This window comes from Fonsecaea nubica (assembly GCF_001646965.1).
Source record: "Fonsecaea nubica strain CBS 269.64 chromosome Unknown Scaff99, whole genome shotgun sequence".
Classification (NCBI taxonomy): domain Eukaryota; kingdom Fungi; phylum Ascomycota; class Eurotiomycetes; order Chaetothyriales; family Herpotrichiellaceae; genus Fonsecaea; species Fonsecaea nubica.
In genome coordinates, this window is record NW_019173772.1 from 23,146 (window position 1) to 43,179 (window position 20,034).

The 20,034-nt window shown below is 53.5% G+C and overlaps 3 protein-coding genes across 3 annotated transcripts; all 3 read right to left on the bottom strand.

Moving 5' to 3' along the window:
- Positions 1-442: 442 nt before the first annotated feature.
- Positions 443-5,652, bottom strand: AYO20_09939 (hypothetical protein; the record flags this gene model as incomplete). Its single annotated transcript, XM_022648206.1, has 7 exons — positions 443-2,244; positions 2,298-2,951; positions 3,022-3,831; positions 3,888-4,860; positions 4,913-5,092; positions 5,171-5,340; positions 5,400-5,652. 7 exons carry the CDS (start codon positions 5,650-5,652, stop codon positions 443-445), a joined length of 4,842 nt encoding a protein of 1,613 aa, XP_022495801.1.
- Positions 5,653-6,936: 1,284 nt separating this feature from the next.
- On the bottom strand, positions 6,937-9,126 carry AYO20_09940 (hypothetical protein; the record flags this gene model as incomplete). Its single annotated transcript, XM_022648207.1, has 7 exons — positions 6,937-7,790; positions 7,844-8,062; positions 8,113-8,151; positions 8,232-8,316; positions 8,373-8,707; positions 8,754-8,931; positions 8,989-9,126. 7 exons carry the CDS (start codon positions 9,124-9,126, stop codon positions 6,937-6,939), a joined length of 1,848 nt encoding a protein of 615 aa, XP_022495802.1.
- A 4,228-nt stretch (positions 9,127-13,354) lies between these two features.
- On the bottom strand, positions 13,355-18,797 carry AYO20_09941 (hypothetical protein; the record flags this gene model as incomplete). Its single annotated transcript, XM_022648208.1, has 10 exons — positions 13,355-13,713; positions 13,812-14,035; positions 14,140-14,495; positions 14,608-15,036; positions 15,094-15,139; positions 15,201-15,304; positions 15,348-15,401; positions 15,457-15,489; positions 15,622-18,451; positions 18,505-18,797. 10 exons carry the CDS (start codon positions 18,795-18,797, stop codon positions 13,355-13,357), a joined length of 4,728 nt encoding a protein of 1,575 aa, XP_022495803.1.
- Positions 18,798-20,034: the final 1,237 nt, after the last annotated feature.

Consider the following 20,034-nt stretch of genomic DNA (forward strand, 5'->3'; position numbering starts at 1 on the left):
CAATCAATAGCTTTTGTTTCATTTTTCAATTGGCCTCATACCCTTTCGCTTTTCCCTTTTCCTTGCCGCTTCTCCCTTTCCATTTCCATTTCCTTCTGCATGTTTGGTCACATACATGTACGTACGTATGAGACGTCCATACCAACAAAGGTACCTCGTATGCAGCGCGCAGTCGCTGTGCTATTCATGGAGCAAGGTCTCCAGAGGAAAAGAAGAAGAAGAGGAGGGAGACATTTTCAATGGGTCCGCCTTGCTTGCTCAAAGTGTTGTTTTTGGCTCTTTGCAAACTCCTCAAATTACCAGCCAGGTACTCTTGCACGAACAAGGCTTGATGAACAAGGAGGAAGGCGTCCGTAGCCATGTTTATGTATTGCACAGATCGATCGATAGATTGTTGGACCGGCCTTCCCTTGAATGCTCCCCAGCACAACGTGGAACACCCTCAGTCACTGTCGCTCAGAACCAGTGCGTCGTCCGCGCTGTTGCCAGGTGCGCTGCTGGTGGCCCGGCTGAGCTGCGGATTCGTCAGAGGCGTTTCGGCGTCGTCAAATTCATCCTGTCGCGCTTGGAGATATGCAGGATAGTTGTATTGCCTGTCTTCTTCGTCTCCTTCATCCGACTCATCGTCCTCGAGCTGGTCGTTGGTGTCCTCCCCCATCTCATCTTCCTCGTCCTCGTGTTCCTCCTCCCCGCTTCCTTGCCCAAGATGATATCCATTTTCTTCCTCCTCTTCCGACACATCTTCAACTTCATCGCTGGTATAAGTGCCGTTGCGTGCATCTGCCGGATACCCGTTCTCGGAAACGCTCTCGTCGTCATCGTACAGTTCGTCCTGATCTTGGTCGTCTCCGTCGCTTTCCAAATCCCCCTCCTGATCGTCAGACTGAGGTGACTGAAGCGAACCAAAAGGATTGATGCCTTGGTTTCTGGGAAAATGGTTTGATCTCGAGGAGTTGGTAGTGCGGTTTGTGGTCTTATGCGGTGCCGCTCGAGGTCGTTTGGAGGCAGGATGAGATTCAGAGGTCCGATCCGTTCCCCTATCATTCGACGCTGAATCCACATCATGGTGCGCCCGTTTTCTCCCTGGGCTCGAGATATTGGAACCCTGAGAGTAATCCCGTGCGCTCTTCTTGGACATTGCAACAGGGACGTACTGCGAAACTGTTCGGAGGGGTTTGGTGGCCAGTCCGTGAGCCCCAGTTTCGCGTATCCTCCTTTCAGTGCGCGATAGACTTGAACCTGCTCTACTCGATGCCGGGAGGTACTCGTAGCCGTTGACCCGCAGCATGCCACTTGCCGAACTAGGGCTACTCTGTTCACGGCCGCTTTGGCTTCCTTGGAAATCTTCCTCTTGCTCAATCTCCTCAAGTGAGACAGATTGCTGCTTGAACCATTCAATCTGTTCTTCCATTGCTTCACGCGCTTGTCTGATTTCCTTCAAGAAGTCATCTTCTACTGGAGGTGGCAGACGGGGAGTCGGTTGCGGTTCTGGATTCGCATCGGGCATCGGAGAATCAGCTATCACAGAGGGGAGCATCGGTGCAGGAGAGCTGTGATCAGAAGACAGAGAAGGCCTTAGGCGTCGGTTCGCTCTCCGAATACTTGCTTGTCTCTCTTCAGCTTCTTTTTGTCGCCGGAGAGCCAGCGTCTGCTTAGTGTCAGGAATGATCGGCGTGTCTGGATCGACACCCATAGCTTTGAGCCTGAAATAATCCGTGCGTGTGGTGTCGAGTCTCTGAGCAGATGCTGATTGACTGAGTGTCGAGCTGCGGGAGAAGATGGAGACATGTTGTGGAGGCCTTGAAGTGGATACCCTGAAACCGGGGACGGGCGGTCTGTGGCTCGTTGTAGAGGCTGTGGGATCTGAAGAAACGCTCATTGTTTTCGACCTTTTATGTCCGGACACTGAGGGTGTCCCATTCATTGTTGAGTTCGCACCAGAGAAGCTCTTGCGTTTGCGCCCTGCAAGCTTGCTGGCCTCTGCACCGTTTGGCAAGGCCGCCGGGGGGTTTCCTGCTTGAACAGCCTGTTGAACCTCTTTTTGTAGCTGTTTGCTTTCCTTTGTCGCTCTGAGTATCTCCTCAAGTTCCTCTTCTGTTCTCTGTTTCCTAGCTTGTTCCGCTCGAATTGTCTCTGCAAAGAGCTGTCGTCTGGTTTTCGCCCGACGATTCAAAGCACTGGTCCATGCGCGGGTTCGCCAGAGATACCCAAACTTGCGTGCGAGGATACGTTCACGAACAGATACTGGCCAATACCGTCAGCAGAGTCTCCACACCACAACCGAGCTAATGCCTTACCAATGGCAGCGTCGCGCACTTCTAGTCGATGTTGGTTGAAGGCGGTAGTCACAAGATCACGTAGAGTGAATTCGAGGTAGCTGTCAAGCAATCCCCTCTGTTGTGTCAATGCAATTCTGGCGATATTTCCTGCAAGCTTGTTTCGGTCTGTTTGAGTGAAGACTGGCTTGGGCGGGGGCTGACGAGGAGAACAAGGAGGGGTAGTGCTGCGATGAGGATGATCTTTCAAGGTTGAACTCGGAGTCACTGTTGTTGTATCAGGTTGCTGGCTTGAGCGCTGGTCCTCGGAGGTCGTGGCTGGAGTTGCCGCAGTTGGGAAATTGAACTTCTGCAAAGGAGGCTTCGGAATAGGATCAGGAGTCGATGACGGTCGGGGCGGAAAAGAAGAACCTGCGGCACCGGATTTGAAAAGGGGACTTTGGGTCGGCTGTGAGGACGAGGCTGATGGAGTTATGGTCGATGGAGAACGCCCCTCCGACTCTGATGTTGACTGGGCAAGGACTGGTTGGCTTGTAGGTTTCTCGACGGATGTGCGAGTTGATGGAGCAGTTAGGCCTCCAGATACCTGTACAGACGTCGCAGAAGGAGAAGACGATTGTGTGAACGAAGCGAATGCAAACGGTGTTGATACTGGAGCCGTCGCTGGGGTGTTCGCTATTCAGAACCACAGTATCAGTAACGACCTCAATTATAGCACGATGACACAAAAGTGGATGTTCCTTACCTTGCTTGGCTGGTGGCGCGACAGATACTGTCGATGGTGCCACTGATAGCTGGCCAAAGGCGGGCGCAGGAGGAGTGACGTTCGAGATTGAAGATGTCAAAGGGACGAAAGATTGTCGGCCAAAACTGTATGCAGGCGCAGGCGCGGCAATTCCATCGCCTTGTAAGCCAGTAGATGCTTCTTGAACTTTAGCAGTGAATCCGCCCAAGCTGAAAGGTTGGTTTTCTTTCTGTGCTGGCGGTGCGGGTTGTCCAAACGTTGCGGGAGGTGGTGTCTTGGATGGCGTGAATCCAGCAGAGCCGAACGTCGATGTTTGCTGTTGTTGAGTAAGAGTCGATTTGGCAAAGGTTCCTGTAGAAGTAGTGGAGGTTGATGGGTCGAGGGATCCAAAGCCACCGGTTTTCAATGGCTTCCCAAACGGAGACTCGTTTGTTGGCTTGGTGGAAGAACCGATGTTGAACGAGCCAGAAGAACCAAACCCGGAGAGTGCCGGCGGCTTGTTCAAACTCGACGAGGCAGGACTCTGTCCAAACGTCGGTGCGAAGGGGGCAGCCTGAGGATTGAGTGAAGCGCCAAAGAATGACGAAGCGGCGGATATCGAAGTTGTCTTCGCCTCCGGAACGAACATGCTTTGGTCGTCCTCTCTGGTATCATCTGCAGGGCGGACATCCTCCTCTTCAGGCTCAACCCAACCCTGACGAAGTGCTTCTGCGACGGTCGTTCCATTGATGATGGAGGTCAGTGTTCGGCGGTACCGTTTCCGTTCCACGAAGCTGTGCGAAAAGACCTGGCGTCGCGGGATCGAGGACGCTAGACAGACATCAGTACTCGACGACGAAGAATGGTTGGAGGGTGAAAGGACGCACGATCGAGCGATTGAGCACTGTTCGCCGTCGCGTCCAGATACTCCTCGCCACTCTCATCCGTGGCAAAGTAGAGATCGAAAGCGGCACAGAAGTCCTTGGTCTCTTCATCAGCATCAAAGCCGAGGAAGTTGGTAACCTCGCCCAGTGTCCAATCTCGAGACTTTGCTTGTTGGGCCTGAGGGCCTTTCTTGCATGAGCGCCACAATGCATCCAGGGCAACAAAACGGACTTCGGCGAAATAAATCTCAGCCAGGCAGGCCATGATGTAGGGCACGGCGTCCGAGGCCAAGAGGCTCCAAAAGCTCCCCGTTTTGCCCTGAGCGACAGCGAAAGATTCCCATGGCTGAAGAGGCCCTTGGCCGAGGAGCGAGTTGCCTGCCGCCCTGTACAGCTTGAGTGCCGTCTGAACTCTCTTGTCTCTGAGAAGACCAACAGGCCATGATTGCATGCGGTCTTCCAAGTCCGGTCTTTCAGGGGCCTGGATTTCAAAGATCACGAGATAAGCGCGAAACTCTCCTTCGTTGGGAAAGTCAATCCGGCCTCGATGGTCATCGTAATAGTAGATCAAAGACAAAAGGGTGTTGTTCAGCTGTTCCCTCTCTTGGTAGGTGTCGAAATTCTCTCCGTCCAGCAAATTGTCGGGGTTTGAGAGCTGGTGCAACGACAGGATATGGAATCTCGCTATTCGCTCGAAACAATCGACGGCAAGCTTGACGTCCTCGACGTTGGTGACCTGTTGGATCGAGAAGTCGTTGCGGATTCCTCGTGTTCGATCCCAGACGAACTTGTGGACGGTCGCCAAACGTTCACCACCAATAACTTTGTCGAGGAGATAGTCCAGCGTCCGTTTCAAAGTCTCGGGCGTTCGAATATCGGATGGCAGCTGCTCGTCGTAGCCAGCAGCTGATCGGCGAAATCGTTTGACCATGCGATCTTCCGCAGGCATGTCCTTGCCAGTTTCTTCGTTCCGCACCTACCCATCCCTTCAGTATACCGGCCTAGCAGCGAACGAGCACAATATTCACCTTCTCCGCTTTGTCAACCATGTTCTGTACTATACGCTCCACTCTTTCAAACTCTGGGCACATCTCCGTGCACGTTCCGACCGGGGTGATGGCTTTGTCCAGGCTGGTCTTCTTCTCAGGATCGGCGAGAAATCCATCGCGAATCGCTTTCGCCCTCTCCTCTTCCCGGCTTTGCTTTAGCTATATGAAGGTATTGCACGTTAGAAGCCTATAAACGTAGTCATGGTCAGCGAAACAAGGATCGGAATCGCAACGCACCGCTTGGAATTTGTTATAAGCCAAGTTCATAAAGTCTCGGTGGGAAGCAGGCGCCGGAGAAGCTGCTCGAGAGCCAGGGTTGGAAGTTTGAGCTTTGGTCGCGTTGAATGTCTGCGACAAGTTTGCAAATCCGCGACCACGCCCTCGAGAGCCATTCGCAACACCGCGTCCTGACGCAGGTTAGCATTGTCTTGGTGTGTCGCTGAGCCAGCGGTTACGATGGATTCACCTCTTCCAGCGCCCGAGGGCGCATTTTCATCGCCTCTTTTGACTGTTCCCGCACGCAATCGCTGCAGTAGCCCTGCGCCATTGGTATTTGTAGCACTTGTGACGGTGCCTCCACCTGCGCCTCTCCCTCGTCCTCGCACCGTGGTAGATCCACGAGTGCTACCGCGCCCTCGGGTCGATTGAGATGGAGTCCCTCGTCCACCTCTGGTCGAGCTGCCACCGCGTTGTCCGCGGGTGGACGGCGGCGCAGACATGGGCGCAAGAGCGGTGGATCAACATCAGAGGATCGTCATGTCAATGCAGAAGGAGATTGAGGAAATCGAGGCGAGTAGCAAAGGGAGGGCGAGACTCGAGATGACGAGGGATCTGTGCCCGCTCTGGAACGGTGGCGATGGAACTATCGAGAGAGACAAGCCCAGAATGTAAGGCACAGGCGATATGGATGGTGAGAACTCGCACTTCTTATCGTCGTTACAGTTGCTGTCGCGTGGGCGTAAAAAGTAAAAGGTGAGTAGAGTAGCGAACCGAAAGAGACACAATGAAAGGGTGACAGCGCGCTCTGTCCGCGAACAGTGAAATCCAAGACGCCGCGGATGCCTACTGTCGCCTATTGGCTGGGGTCCCGCAGGTGCCCTCGTTAGCATCACTACCAACAGCCTCGCCCCCCGCCCCCCCCAAGCCCCTCCCCTGGCCTCCGAATCCACGCCTGGTGATGACCTTTGGGCTACGTACTGTGCGTGCCTAGACACCCACCCAGATCAAACCGTCCGCCACACCCAATATCAACATCAGTTCACCTGCCAGCCATGCTCGTCCTTTACCACGACACCAATTTAGTCTCACGCACGGAATCCCAGATATTATATATGCATTCATTTGACATGGCTAGCTGCCCAATATCTTGACTCGTATCTCATCTACATTGACCCGAGAAAGATCCCACGCAAATGCTCACATTCATTATGAGAACGCCACACAAGCTGTTTGATGAGCTCAACCAAGATATCAAACCAAAGCAAGTCAAAAGCGCAAAGCAATCGCGATTGAGAGAGACCGAAACCCTGTTTCCAAAACATTGTCCAACAAACAACCGCTTGTGACTTTGTCTGGCCAATCCTGCTGTGACAGATTTGATGGTCACTGTCTTCCGCCCGCCATGACCAAGACGCCACCATGACGACCGACTCATTACCTCGCCCCAAACTTTTTGCTGTGGTTTTTCTCCAAAATAAGGAGCTGCTGTGATTCTTTTCCCTATCCAGAAATGGCAGAAAACGTGGCCAATCAATGTAATGAGACAAAGAATGTAATCCGAAACAAAGAAGATCGCCAAAGGATAAAACGACCAAAAAGCTCAAAAGGAAATTCGTGCGACAGTGTGTCATGAACAGTGGTCAAGAGTAATGAAGCAGTCCATGACGATATTCTGTGATATAAGAGCGGCGAGAAGTCTGCTTGACATAAGATGTGTCGCCTCGTAATTTGGAGACAGCACCGAATTGACAACGAGGCCTGGATGACTGGGTTCGAGAAAAAAATTACCAATGATCATGCTTGTAGCAACGGTCCGTCATCATCTCCATGCTAATGTCTGGCGTGGGGATCATGGCAGGTTGCTGTGTTTCCGCCACTCGCAGCGGCAGAGCGCGTCGGGGGGTTTCCCCAAAGTCGTGGTATAGCATGGGATTCACCACGGTCGGCGCCAGTCCATTCTGGATAGTGTTGGCCATGTCGAGTGTCTCTTGCGTAAAATATCCGTTTCTCAAGCCGACCGATTGTGGCACCATATTAGAGTGAATACCGAACATGTCGGGAGGTGGGTCTGGCACCATGTCTGGCATCATCGCCGTCCAGGCTGAATTGTGAAGGTTTGCAGTGAGATGACCGCTATGTGGCGCAGGATGCATCATGGTATTGGGCCCAGCATGGTTGTCGAGATTGCGCCCAAATACATTGGAATGTACCGGATGGATTCCAGCCAGGGGTAGCATGACACCTTCGGTATGTGGCATCAAATTCTCCATACCCATTTTCACCCCAGGAGAAAAGTCCGGTCCTGTCCGCGGCGCAATCACTGATACCACTCGATTCCCATTGAAGCTTGGTCGAGGTCGACGTGGTGCATAACGGCGATTGCCGGCGTCCTTGGACGTCGAGCCTCGGGATTTGTTGGCCATGAGGCGCCCGTCTGAGGCGGGCTGATCACTGGGAGATGGTTGCGCAGAGGAGCCCGGCGTTGGTGCATGCTCTTCGCCTCCCTCAAGGGAGCCTTCACTGGATGCCACAGGGACAGAGCCGATCCATCGAAGCCCGTCATCATCAGAGTCGATCGCGGACAATTTTGAACTGGTGGCATCACTGTAATCGCAAACAAAGACGAGGGTGTCACCATCTGCCAACGTCAGTGCTGCACCCGTGCTTCATTATGACTCTCAAGAGACCTACCTATCTCGTTGGCCTCGTACTGCTCTTGTTTCTCTCGCGCATTCACAATCTGTTGAATGATATCCCACCGGTCTTCTCGCAACTCGTTTCGCTTTGTCTGAAGGGACTCTAGCAGGTCTCGAGCCCTTACAAACTGCTGCTTCGCTCCTTCAGACGGAGGGTTGGTGATGACTCGCTGTGGGGTGTGCGCGATCAAATGGACAAGCAACCGGGTTCTCTCTGTGGAGCTTCAGCGTGAGAACTCTCTCACGGACTTGCACAAAGCTTACCATTGCGACCGATATGGTCGGGCTCTCGATGGATGACGTCTAGGAAGATATTAGATCCCAGGATATCGCGACCACATACAACAAGCCCCGTCGTGTCCGAAGAGAGTCGCATAACATACCAGCCGGCCAATAGGGTGGCCTAGTCCGATCCGGATCAGGGGGTTCGCCACGGGGCATTTGGCCATTGTATGGATGTGTCGATTGCTGGAATCTTCAGTCATTCTTCCCTGTACAGAATGTCTTTGGAGCGATCATCTAACCTTCTTGGGATGGATCCTCTTGATCCAGACCTTGGCTACTAGCCGACAAGCCACCTGTTGCAGAACCAAGAAGGCCCCCCTATACCACTGGGCTAGCTTCTCGTGGTCGTCCACGCGGATTTGACACGCAGGGGCTTCCCAGAGTCTCGCGCCCCCGCCAGTCTGCTGAGGCTTTGATCGTGAGGAGTTTCTTGAGCAGAGGTTGGTTTTTGATCTGTGTCGCTTCAGCGGACGCTGTGCGGGCCAAGTGATTGCACCGCCCGGTGTTCCAGCATCTGTCGGGGGCTCTGGCTTCGAAGGCCTTTCACTTGGATGGTTGCCGCCCCAGCAATGGCCTGGTCGAGTCAGTACTACCATGAGCCGCGTGGGGAGATCACATACCGGGAGCGCTGGGGCCGCGCATCGATATGTATTGACCAAAGGTCACATGAGCCTCCCCAATGATCGCCCATCTGTCCTTTTTGATGTTGGGGGAAACTATAACCTCAGGGACCCCATGTGGGCCAGGCACCAGGCCGATGAAATCTTCGCAGTCTTCGACGAGTTTCTTGATTTCATTCTGCATAGGATGTTAACTCGACTTCTCGCCTCTATCATTCCTGGAGGCATGGCTCACTATCAAGTATTGCTGCTTAGCTTCTTTGGTGAGACTGGAGACTGCGACGCCAACTGTTTTTGGATCTTCTTGTGGTGTGGCCGAGAGCTTTTCTGGAGGAGATCGAGGGGAGTATTTGAAGTTCACTTCGTGTGTCATTTTCAATGCGAAGGATCAATCCACAGTGCTGGATGACTGGGTTGCGGTAAGTGGAGAAAGAGTACTCGACATTCGAGGAGCTGTCTAAGCAGAGTTGACTCTAACGGGAAGCGCATAATTGTTAGCGATTGTGACCCGAGCCGGAAGCCTGGGCCCTCATGTATACAAAGACAAGACGATGCCCGACCAGTGCAGCCCAGGAGCCTAGACGCAAGATTTTGTAGCGGTGTGCCTGTGGAGGGGAAGGGGGAAGGGCAGGGAGCAACAGTGCAGATGGGGGGACGGCTAGTATGCCCACGTCTAACGCTTCACCACATGCTCGAACAAGACCATCAAGAGCGACTAGGCCTTGATGGGCAAGGCGTTTGCTGTGCGGCTGGTTGCGGCTAAGTTAGAGCCAAACCCAGTCGTCCTGTATGCCTGGAGAACCCCGAGCTAGTTGCTGGGGGCATTCTCCACTGCCGGCCGTTCATGGAGACGGATCGTCAGTTCCTCGACATCCGCCAGCGTCAAAGAGGACGACACGCGCATCATCGCACTTATCTCGGGCGAACAACACATGGTGAACAGAGAGATGGAAACACCACGAACCTTTTCTTCGCCTTTTTGGCCTGTACGGTCCTCGGTCACGACGCGAAAGAAACGATGCTGTGGTGGCTTTGGCGCCGGGATAGAAGGCGCAATCTCGAACTGTCTTTGGGTCGTGTGAGTGTCCAATGTATCTGTCGCCCCGCTGTATGCACCACAAAAGTAATAACAACAAAACCACCACACAAAAACGACGAAAACAGAGACAAGGCCGGCCAGCGAGATGGTAGGGGACGGGTTCCCGACTCTAAACAGCCATCCGGGAGCTGCAATTGCCGTGGGCTATATTCGAGTCGGACAGTATGTGCTTCGGAGTGAGGATGGGCGTATGGAAGAGCTTCAGAGGACGGAGGAGTTGGAGTCGTTTCTCAATGAGTGAAGTCTTTGAGGAGAGTGGGCTTGAATGAACAGGGCGACCAAGAGAGAGGGGTGACGGCCCAGCGATTTGCGTCAGTCGGTTTCTTTGGGGACTGTTTGCTTGAATTTGCTTTCTCGACCGTCTAGGCTTGAGGCGTGGATAACGGCAGGGACGGAGCGGCAGGACGGCCTGGCCAGCTGAGTACAAATCAAAGAGTCTAAGGAAAGGAAGAGGAAACCGAGTTCCCCGGAGTGGTCCAGACGAAGATGTATATGCGATTGCCAATCGGACGACGCCATGCAAGCAGCCAATGGGCAAGGAGGGGGGTCAGAGGGAGTTGAGATAGAATGGGGCATGTGTTCGTGGAGCGAGACTGAAGAGAGGGGAGGGAGAGGTGTGTGGGTGGGGTGGATGATAGCGGACGTGGTGGTGTTGGTCTGTCAGTGAGCGACAGCTCCCATTGTAGAGGGAAAATACGGAGTCTCGAGAGTGGCGGCAGCTGTCAGAAGAAATGTTGCAACCAGAAGTCCATCTCTTTCCAAAGGCTTGTGTTTCCGCACAGAGGGAGAAGTGAGAAGGAGGAGGGAGGGAGGAGGGAGGGAAGAGGGAGGAGTCGACTTTTGTCGGGCTTGTCCCTCGTTGCACCGGTCCGTCACGTTCTGGGTCACGGTTTGGTTTGGGCCTGTCTTCCCTTAGGATCGAGGTGCCTCTTTCGGCTGGACAAGTACAAGGCTCTCAGTTGTCTTCGACGAGGATCCCTTCTGTTCACCATAGATGCAGACCTCAGCCTAAAATCTTTTTGGTAGGGGACAATGGGTTCTCTGGCGAAATCGGGTGGGTTGGGGTTAACGGGTTTTGCGCTCTGGGGCAAACGGCCCGTTGAGAGACTGCAGGGGGATCCCATGCATTGAGTCGGCGTCAAGGGCTTGTGCTTTGATGGTTCAGGCGAGTCAGACAAGCGACGGCAGCACGATTCCGACCTGTGCCAGGCAGAAATGGGCATCGGCCAGGTCTGAATAACGGGAAAAAAGGGAGCCAGCAGGTGGTAGGGAGGGGACCACGAGCAGGGGTGAGTAGTAGTGGCTGCGGACCATCTACGAGTAGCAGAGAAGGGGGGAAAAAAGGCGCCGGCAGTTGGCAACAAACTGCACTGGCCTCATCGCCTCAAGTCAGTAGCTCCGCTCTAGCACCCCATCTTCATGCGCAACCATCATGCAACACCATTGCTACTAGCAGCAGCTTCAGCAGCTCCAGGGCTCCAGGGAGCTCTCTTCGAGTATTTGTTTCCTGCTCTGGCGAATTTCGAGTCCCCTCCTCTCTTGGTAGCCTGCCCCTTCTGTACTACTCGGCAAACCAACACGCTAAGGCATTCCTTCTGTCACACCCCAAGCTGCGAATTGCCCTTCCCAAATCGAAAGCGGTCGATCGATCAATTGTCCAATCAGTCCCATTCCGGTCCAGCACTCCTGAACGTGTCCGAGAGTCTTCTGTCTGGACATCGTTCGGCTTAGTCGCCCCCCTAGCTAGCTAGTGTCGTGGGCCAGAGCTCTTCCTCCTCCCCAGCACAAGCAAACTGCAGACACGATGCTGTCACATCTTCCCTTTTCCGAGACCTCCAGCACTTGACCAGCCCTGGCGACCGGCTAGACGGGAGCTGCCGAGCGGTTAGAAGACAAGAGCCCCGGACCTTGAAAAGAGACTGCCCCTGGCTTCTGTTTGAATCTTGTCGTCTCCCCTCGACCCCCACCAGCTTCTGTCATCGATTGTCGACCAGGGCTAGTCCACTGGACAAGTGGAGGCCAGAGAGTTAGCCACCTTTGTCTAGGGCAATTCGATCTGGACCCTTGCAAGCCTATTACCTAGCTAGTACCGAGTACTGAAGCTCAAACCTCTGCGGAGTTGTTCCTTGGCAATCACTGGCTCCGGCCGTGGTCCTATCCAAACACGCCCTCGCATCTCGGGTTCATCTCCTTCTCAAACGGCCAAGATCCTAAAACTTGGAGCCGTCCGGGGGCGGGGAAAGTGACCTCAACGCAGATAGTTGCCTCTTCGTACAACAAGATGGCAGCCCAAGCATTGTCTCCGACTGCGAGCTGCCCTGGGGGTCGTCGTGGCACTGCCTGACGTCGCGCTTCATCTCCGTCCTGTAGCGGCTTGTGCATCAATCGTGGAGACCATCAAGAACTCGAGGCTGTGAAAGGTGGTCCAAAGCAAACACGGGAAGAGTGGAAGCCTTATTTCGATCGAAGTCCCTTACACCCAAATGACGAATATCTAGCCAAACTGCAAAGCTAGTGTACGTAACTACGCCACGGGATGCCCGCAAGCCTTGTCTTCCAACCAGGATCTTTTCTTCCGCTGCCATGCCCGACACCTTCTCCTTCAGTTCAGAGGCCACAGAGGGGCTGGACATGGTCCAACTTGATCACTTGCACTGGCGCTTGATTGCCTCGAGACCCCTCGCCACACCTAGTCGGTCTCTCTGCCCATCCTCGGCGACTCGCCACCGAAGGAAACTCGCCTCCACACCTGGATTTGTTATTCATGCAGCTGGTGCAACCGTACAACTACAATCTGGACACAAGCGCTATTAATAGGTAACAGGTACACTGATCTCAGAGGAAAGAATGATACAGCTCGAGGTACCTGTACCAGTAGGACGGAAATCACCGTATCTGAGAGCGCCTTGCTGCGTCCAGCACGGATCCGAGTATTTTGTCCAACACGATACGATTCTAACTTTTCGCCCTTTGTGCCACCTTTGACGCCCACATGCACGACCATGAAAGTAGTTGTCAAGAAGACGGGGTTTGGCTAGCCAGAGGAGAGCCTCAAACAATCACCGCGGCACCTGACCGAAACCCGGTTTGTTTCTTTTCGCCAGTGAGTTACACAGCATATACTAGCTGGTGAGGCTGGTCATCCAAGTGTTCACTGAGCTGCCCGGCGTGCATGCCCCGGTTCTTATTGGGTGGACCACACAAGCTGTGCGATCTTTCAATCTCGCTCTGACCCCCGAAAACATCTGCTCATCACACCCAAACCCGTCGCTGGTGCGAATGCAGCTTCCCCCCTCGAAAGCTGCCCACCAGCACAAGTGCTGTGGAGCAGGGAAGTGAATCGGCAAGCCTTGAAGCTCAGGGTCTCAGCGTTGCTCTGTCGCCTGAGATCGCGCGTCATCACTCGGCAAGGGATGCTGGTACCTTGAGGACGGAAGAAAGAGCATTCGTTCCCCGTCCGATGGTTGCTTCAAGCACTTGTTATTCGGCTCTCAGGGCTGTGCTAATGCTGGTCTGCATTTGCAGTACCATTGCCGAACCCGTCGAGCAGCCCAGCTTCACGCACAAGCTCGTAGAATAGGCCCCGCTTCCTGATCAACTCTTCTGGGGTGTCAAACTCCGCTACCCGCCCTTGTTGCAGCACTACGATACGATCCGAGTCCAGGATGGTATTGATGCGATGTGCAATGGTGATGATGGTGCGGTTCTGGAAAATGGTGCTTCGAAGCGTGGCCTGAAGCATTCTGTCTGTCTCCACATCCACCGCTGCTGTTGCCTCATCCAGGACCAGGATATTGCTGGGTGTGAGTAGCGCCCTCGCCAGGGAGACTAGTTGACGCTGGCCTTGACTTAGATTGGAACCTGCAACCAAAATTCTCGTGGTCAGAGCATGCCCCAAAAAACGAATACTACATGTGCACGGCGTTCCCTTTGGTGAAGAACGGAGTGGCGGAACTCACCAGCTTCAAGAATGGCGGCGTTCAATTGGCCTGGCATGCTTGAGACATGCTCCTTGAGACGAGCGTGTTCAAGCACACTCCACAGTTCGGTGTCATCATGCACATGGCGCGGGTCCAAATTATCACGAATCGTGCCTTCGAATAACGCGGCGTCTTGAGGGATGATGGCAAGCCGCCGTCGCAGATCTAGCAACCCAATCGTTGAAGTATTGAGCCCGTCGATACTGCAATAGAATGGATTAGCTCAGCACTTCCTCGCCTAACCTCGAGGATCCGCAATCCGCAATAATTGAAGAAAAGGTCTTCGCTCTCAAAAAGTTTCACGCACCTGATAGCGCCAGATATCGGCTCGATGATCCGGAAGAGCGCCAATGTCAATGAGCTCTTGCCTGCCCCCGTGCGCCCGACCACGCCAATCTTTTCGTGAGGCTTGATGTTGAGGTTGATATCCTTCAAGACGGGATCCAGACCTTCTCGATATCGCGTAGAATAATTCTTGAAGGTGATCTGCCCTTGTGCGGGCCATCCAATGCTCGGTCTGCTCTTGAAAATGACATCGGGAGCTTCACTGGGCAAGCTGGCGTACTCCAGGACTCTCTCCACCGACACGATATTCGTCTCCACTTCGACCGTCTGGCGGACAATCCAGTTCAGGGATTGAGTGATCTGCAGGGCATATGACATCTGGAATCCGGAAAACGCAGTCAGTCATCTACAAAAGCTGTGTATCGTCCGTACCATGACGTGCATCAGAAACAACTGTGGCCGCTATCCACGGACCACGGGGGAGACTTACCGCAAGGCCCACCATGCCGGACGACAGGCCGCTTCCAGTTGCCACCGAGATGATGGCGAAAAGAGCAGCCGAAAGGATAATGACGGACCCAATGAATTCCAGTCGGACGGCCAGCCAGCGATTGGCGCTAACCGAGGGAAAGTATGCCCGCAGGTTGGCATCCATGCGCCACTCGTTCTCCAGAGCGAATCTCTTCTGTTGGCGATATGCACGAATGGTGGAGACGCCACCCAGTGACTCCTGGAAGTGTGCATAGATCGGACTGCGACTAACGCTGTCAAGCCGTTTCAGCTCCCTCGAGGTGCGGAGGTAGTATTTCTGGTAGATGATGTAGATGAAGCCCAGAGGCAGCACCATGACCAGGAAGATCGGCGTTGAAGCAGCAATGACGCCGATTGTGAAAAGTGCGCGACCGGTATTGACAAAGAGCTGGGTGGTCGGTTAGATGCTTCCAGGGGTCGGGAATGTGATTCTGTGTCCACTCACCATGTTAAATGTGCGTGCGATAACCTCGTCAACACGGTAGATGTCACTTCGATCCCCGAGTCAGCACCGATGTCCCTCCCAGCAACGCCATTGGTGGTACAACGTACCTTGAGAATCGGTTCAGGATGCGTCCCACTGGAGTGGTATCAAAGAAACTCATGGGTGATCGGAATATTGCGTATGCCATGCGATCGTGTAGTTTTCTCGAAGCCTATGGGAAAAGGCGTCAGAGACGAGATCAGAGATGGTCTAACCATGTTTCGCGTGCCTGCACCATGATCTCTTGACGTGACCGTTGCGATCAACGACTAGAGAAGTGGGAGGTAGCGTGGGTTGAAGACCGGAAGAAGGGGAAAACCATACCTCTATCGAGCAGAAAATCCAGAGAAGCAGAGTCTAGAGTTTCCACAGGTTCATGTCAGTTCGGATCAACCTTGTGGTACACACCCACCAAGAACCAGGCAAGAGACATGGATCCTTCAAAGTATAGATCAAAGACAGGGGCACTGGGAGGTGACAGGTACGTACCTGAATGACGACCAGTCCGGCACCACCGATGCCAAATGCAAAGTAAATGCCAATGTACTTTCCCACCTGAGGGTTCGATCCGTGCGACTCGTTGATCTCGGACCACCTCTTTAACCAGAAGCTGCCTCCAACCTGTGCCGTTTGAGCGGCCAGGAGAGCGAGGAAGTAGATCCCCACAGCGACGAGATTGCTTTCCTTCGCGTAGCTTGTGTAGACTGACCATTTCACTTTACCCTGCTCGGCAATTTCTTTGGTCTGCTTGCTCTTCAGTTGTGCACCACCATGTTCTTCATCTGTGAGACGGCCCATGGGTCCGTGGAAGCTGGTTGTCGAAGCACGACGGAGAGTATTGAAGCTGGATTTGCGGGCTTTCGAGGGACCACTGGGTCCGGCGTGGATAGGTACCAGCCCGCCGACTTCTTGTTGCGATTCCTCGACTTCCTCGTCATCTAGTTCGTCCTCAATGCTGCCACCGTTGGCCCCGACGATGGTTGTCGAGTCGTCGGACTCCATTCCTTCTATGCTTGGGCTGCGTTCTCCCTCGGACTCAGCCTCTTCTGCCGTAGCGGACTTGATCAGCGTTGCAATTTCGCCTCGCATGGCCATGAGTTGTTGATATGTTCCCTTTTCAAGGATGGTGCCCTCACGAAGAAGGTACATGTAGTCTGCCTCCTTGAGAACAGTGATTGCGTTAGTAGCCAGAATCCTCGCTTTTCCGTTCAGAAGCCCATTGGGACCTAGCACATTGTTAATTAAATGGCGTCCGACATGTTGGTCAACAGCGGAGAGAACATCGTCCATAAGATAGACATCTGCCCTTGCGTACACGGCTCGCGCTAGGGAAAGTCGAGCCTTTTGGCCTCCAGACAGAGATATGCCACGTTCTCCGACTTCTGTCTGATCTCCGTCCGGAAGTTGTCTGAAATCATCAACAAGAGCACAGGCATTGACTGTTTGCTCGTAAAAGTGAGGATCCCATCGATGCCCAAAGACGATGTTCTCCTTGACGCTAGCATTGATGATCCAGGCCGACTGTGCCGCATAAGCAATCCGGCCTCGGACAACCGTCTCGCCACTGATTTTGTAGAGATCACCAAGCATAGCTTGCAACAACGACGACTTTCCAGCCCCCACTCGACCAACGATGCAGGTCAGTTCTCCTTTGTTGGCGGTGAAGTTGATGTTCTGTAGGACATTCTTGCCTGCATTCTTGTCCCAAGTGAAAGTGGCATCCTTGATAGAGACGGACACATCCCCGGCCTGTTTGGGGGGCTCGTCGATAAATCTCACCGCGTCATCCTGAAGCTCGTCCGTGGTGAAGAAGGCAGTCAATCTGCCCACGGCCACTGATGCCTCGATGATGCTCGTGATAACCATAGGGAGGACTGTGAGGGGGAACGTCAATAGATTGAACAAAGTCAGAGCTGGAAACACCAATTCCGTTGTCAATGGTTTGTTGTTGACAAGGACGAAAACCGCAAAGGTCGAGCACGACACAAAAAAAGGTGTTGAAGACCATGTAAAGGTCGCGAACGACTGTGCGGCGCCGATTTTGCGAAGGTTATTCAACTCGAGATCATTGCGCACATGGCTCAATTTGTCCATGAACGCAGAGCCCCACGCATAGAGCTTGATGCTTTTCATGTTGTTGAGAATCTCCGTCATAAGTCGGGCGCGACGGTCTTTGTACTTCATCTGCGACAGTTGCAGCTTCTTCATGAATCTCGCGATGAAGCCATTGATAGGAATCATGACGATCATGGCACCAACTCCGGCCAAGCATGAGACTCCAACCAATTGGTATAGCGAGATCATACACAGGGTGATTTGGAACGGTGCTGACCACAACTGTTGGCCCCATTGAGCAAGGTCGGCTAGTCGTTGTTGGTCAACGCTCATATATGTAACGATGTCGCCGGTGGATTTTGTAGCTCTCGACTCATTTGACAACCGCAGTGACTTTGAATAGATCATGGCAGTCAACGAGGACTTGATCCGCATGCCAGTCTCGAAGGCACGCTGAAAGTACTGATGCAGAGCGGCGGTCTGGCAGATTGAAGTCGCAAACATGGCCAACGCAATGACGACCCCCCGGATCGCTGGTTCGGGTTCGGCATACCGATGAGAATTGACAAATTGAATCAAAAGTCGAAGCAGTTGGGGCTGAACGAATGCCAAACAATCGCTGACGGTTTTTATCAGTGCTCCGCGCAGATATGGCCCTCCAAATGCTCTACCCAAAGCGATCCAAAGGTTTGGTCTCTTCTTTTCCAGCTCGATCTCCCAAGCTTTCTGCAACTTGTCTCCGGTGACCTTGGTAGTATCGCGATTTCGCAAATTCCACAGATCATCTTGGGTGAGGAAATTGTTGTAGCCAAACTTCATCAGAGGTGTCATCCAGCCAAAAGTGAGAACCGAGAAAATGTCGGCATATTCATATGGACACTCGTCATCCGCCCCCAGCGCATCGTAAACGCTCTGCTTCTTCGGAACCAGATATTCGAGAATGAACTCCACCACCGCTAGGCCGAGACTGATGTTGAATGTGATGAAGTATGGAAGCCGATCCTTGTATGATTCCCTCGACACCAGCGAACGCAGCTTCACTCCATAAGCCAGAATGAAGAAGACCCAGTAGAACAGCACAACTCCATTTGGATTCCGCGACCGCGAATGCTCATGGTATTGTACCGTGGCGATGACTAGGAGCGAGATAATTGTGGCGATCGAGGTATAGAATCGGATGTCTTGAAACCAAACACCAGGTAATTGTTCAATCTGCAGAGAGGCCTGAAGGGCGGTCGTGAGGATGATGGCACCGAGGACGGCTCTGTTATCAAGTTAACCACAGACCCAGGAAGGAATATTTCCAGGGAGGCTCACAGTTTTGTATGGAAATGCCAGTTTTTGGGTACATCCTGGGCGATGCGTTTGGTGAACAAATACCACAAAGCTCCAGCACCAAATAGCACACCCCAAAGAGCGACCCCCAGAATCCAAACGTCAAGGAAGCATGGTGTGAGATCCCATCGCAGGGAGCTCACTGGGCCCCAACCCTCTGCATCGCCGCAGAATGGCTGATGTGATTGTGATAATAAACGACTAGAAGGGTCAGAATTGGGCGTAAAGTCTCCCGACGCAGCCAGAACAGACTGCAACCCTTCTAGATCCCTCATCTACTGCAATTGGCTCGGCATGTAAAGACAGAATGGGATGCTGTTCGTCGACGCAAGAGAAAGAATCGTGGAGGGTGTGTTCAAAGGCGTGGTTTGCCGAGATTTTTGGCAATCCTACAGAGATGACAATAGGCTTGACGAAAGCGCAGTCACGGCACCAACGGGCAATGCTTAGGCCTAGCTATAGTGGGAGAGTGGGTAGCCGTGCGCAAGGCGTCGAAATGATGATGCAGAGAGGATCCCCGGTATTATCGGGGTTAAAGCCACCCCAAAAAATTTACTGAATACTTCCAAGAGCTACCCCTCACCAGCCAACACGCTCCCTCCGAGTAATACACCGAAATTAATTGGGAGGTGTACCGAGTGGTTGTGCCAGGCACCCACCAGGCTCCAACCCTAGGCATGGTGGCCCTCCCGGTGGCGTTTTAACAGGCACAAATAGGCTCACCGCCGGATGCCAGTTAAGACTTCGAGCCCCGGCACTAGATGGTAGCGAAGTGTGGCCTCCCACGTGACAGGCACCTTTGTGGACTGCGGTCCCAACGTCGACTCACTCTCCAGCAATCTGTCGCCTCTTCCAACCTCTAGTCTTTACGGAATTTGCCCTGTTCGCGGATCTCTAATGCCGTGTTTGTACACACCTTGACACCCTACCGACGAATACTCACAAGTACCTAGGCTGTCAGCCCGCCGTGCCGTTGCTCCGAGGCCGGATTCAGCCTCATCCTGTTCGAATGTTCCTCGAAGAATTACCGCCTCAGTGGAAATCGCCTTGTCGAGCCACCGGCCCCCAAACTCTCAGCTGTTCATGGCATGACTTCGTTTCCCGGCCCTGTCCGTTTTCTTCAGGCCCAGAACCCCGTCTGCTGCAACGCTGCCATGAGTCTGATCTTCCAAGTCCGTGCGCAGGCAGTAGGCCTGTGCAGCTACAAACACGGCCGTTGGCGCCCCGGTCCCTCGCAGATGATCCTAGCTCTCTGGGCTAGCTACATACAGTGGTCCCTTTGTTTCTGGGCGCTCTAGCCTCGTTATCGTCCCGACTTTGTTCTTTAAGACTTCTGCATTCAATTGAGCATGCGACCCTCCCGGATCTTCCCCATGGCCTTCGCCATCAGTGAGACCGCCTATTGGCGCCCGGAAGACCCTCACAGGCACACTGGGTCGCCCAGAGACTTGTCTTATCACGGTTGGCCGAGTCTCGACCCTACGAGTCTACTCGCTTAGAGCCATCCTTCGG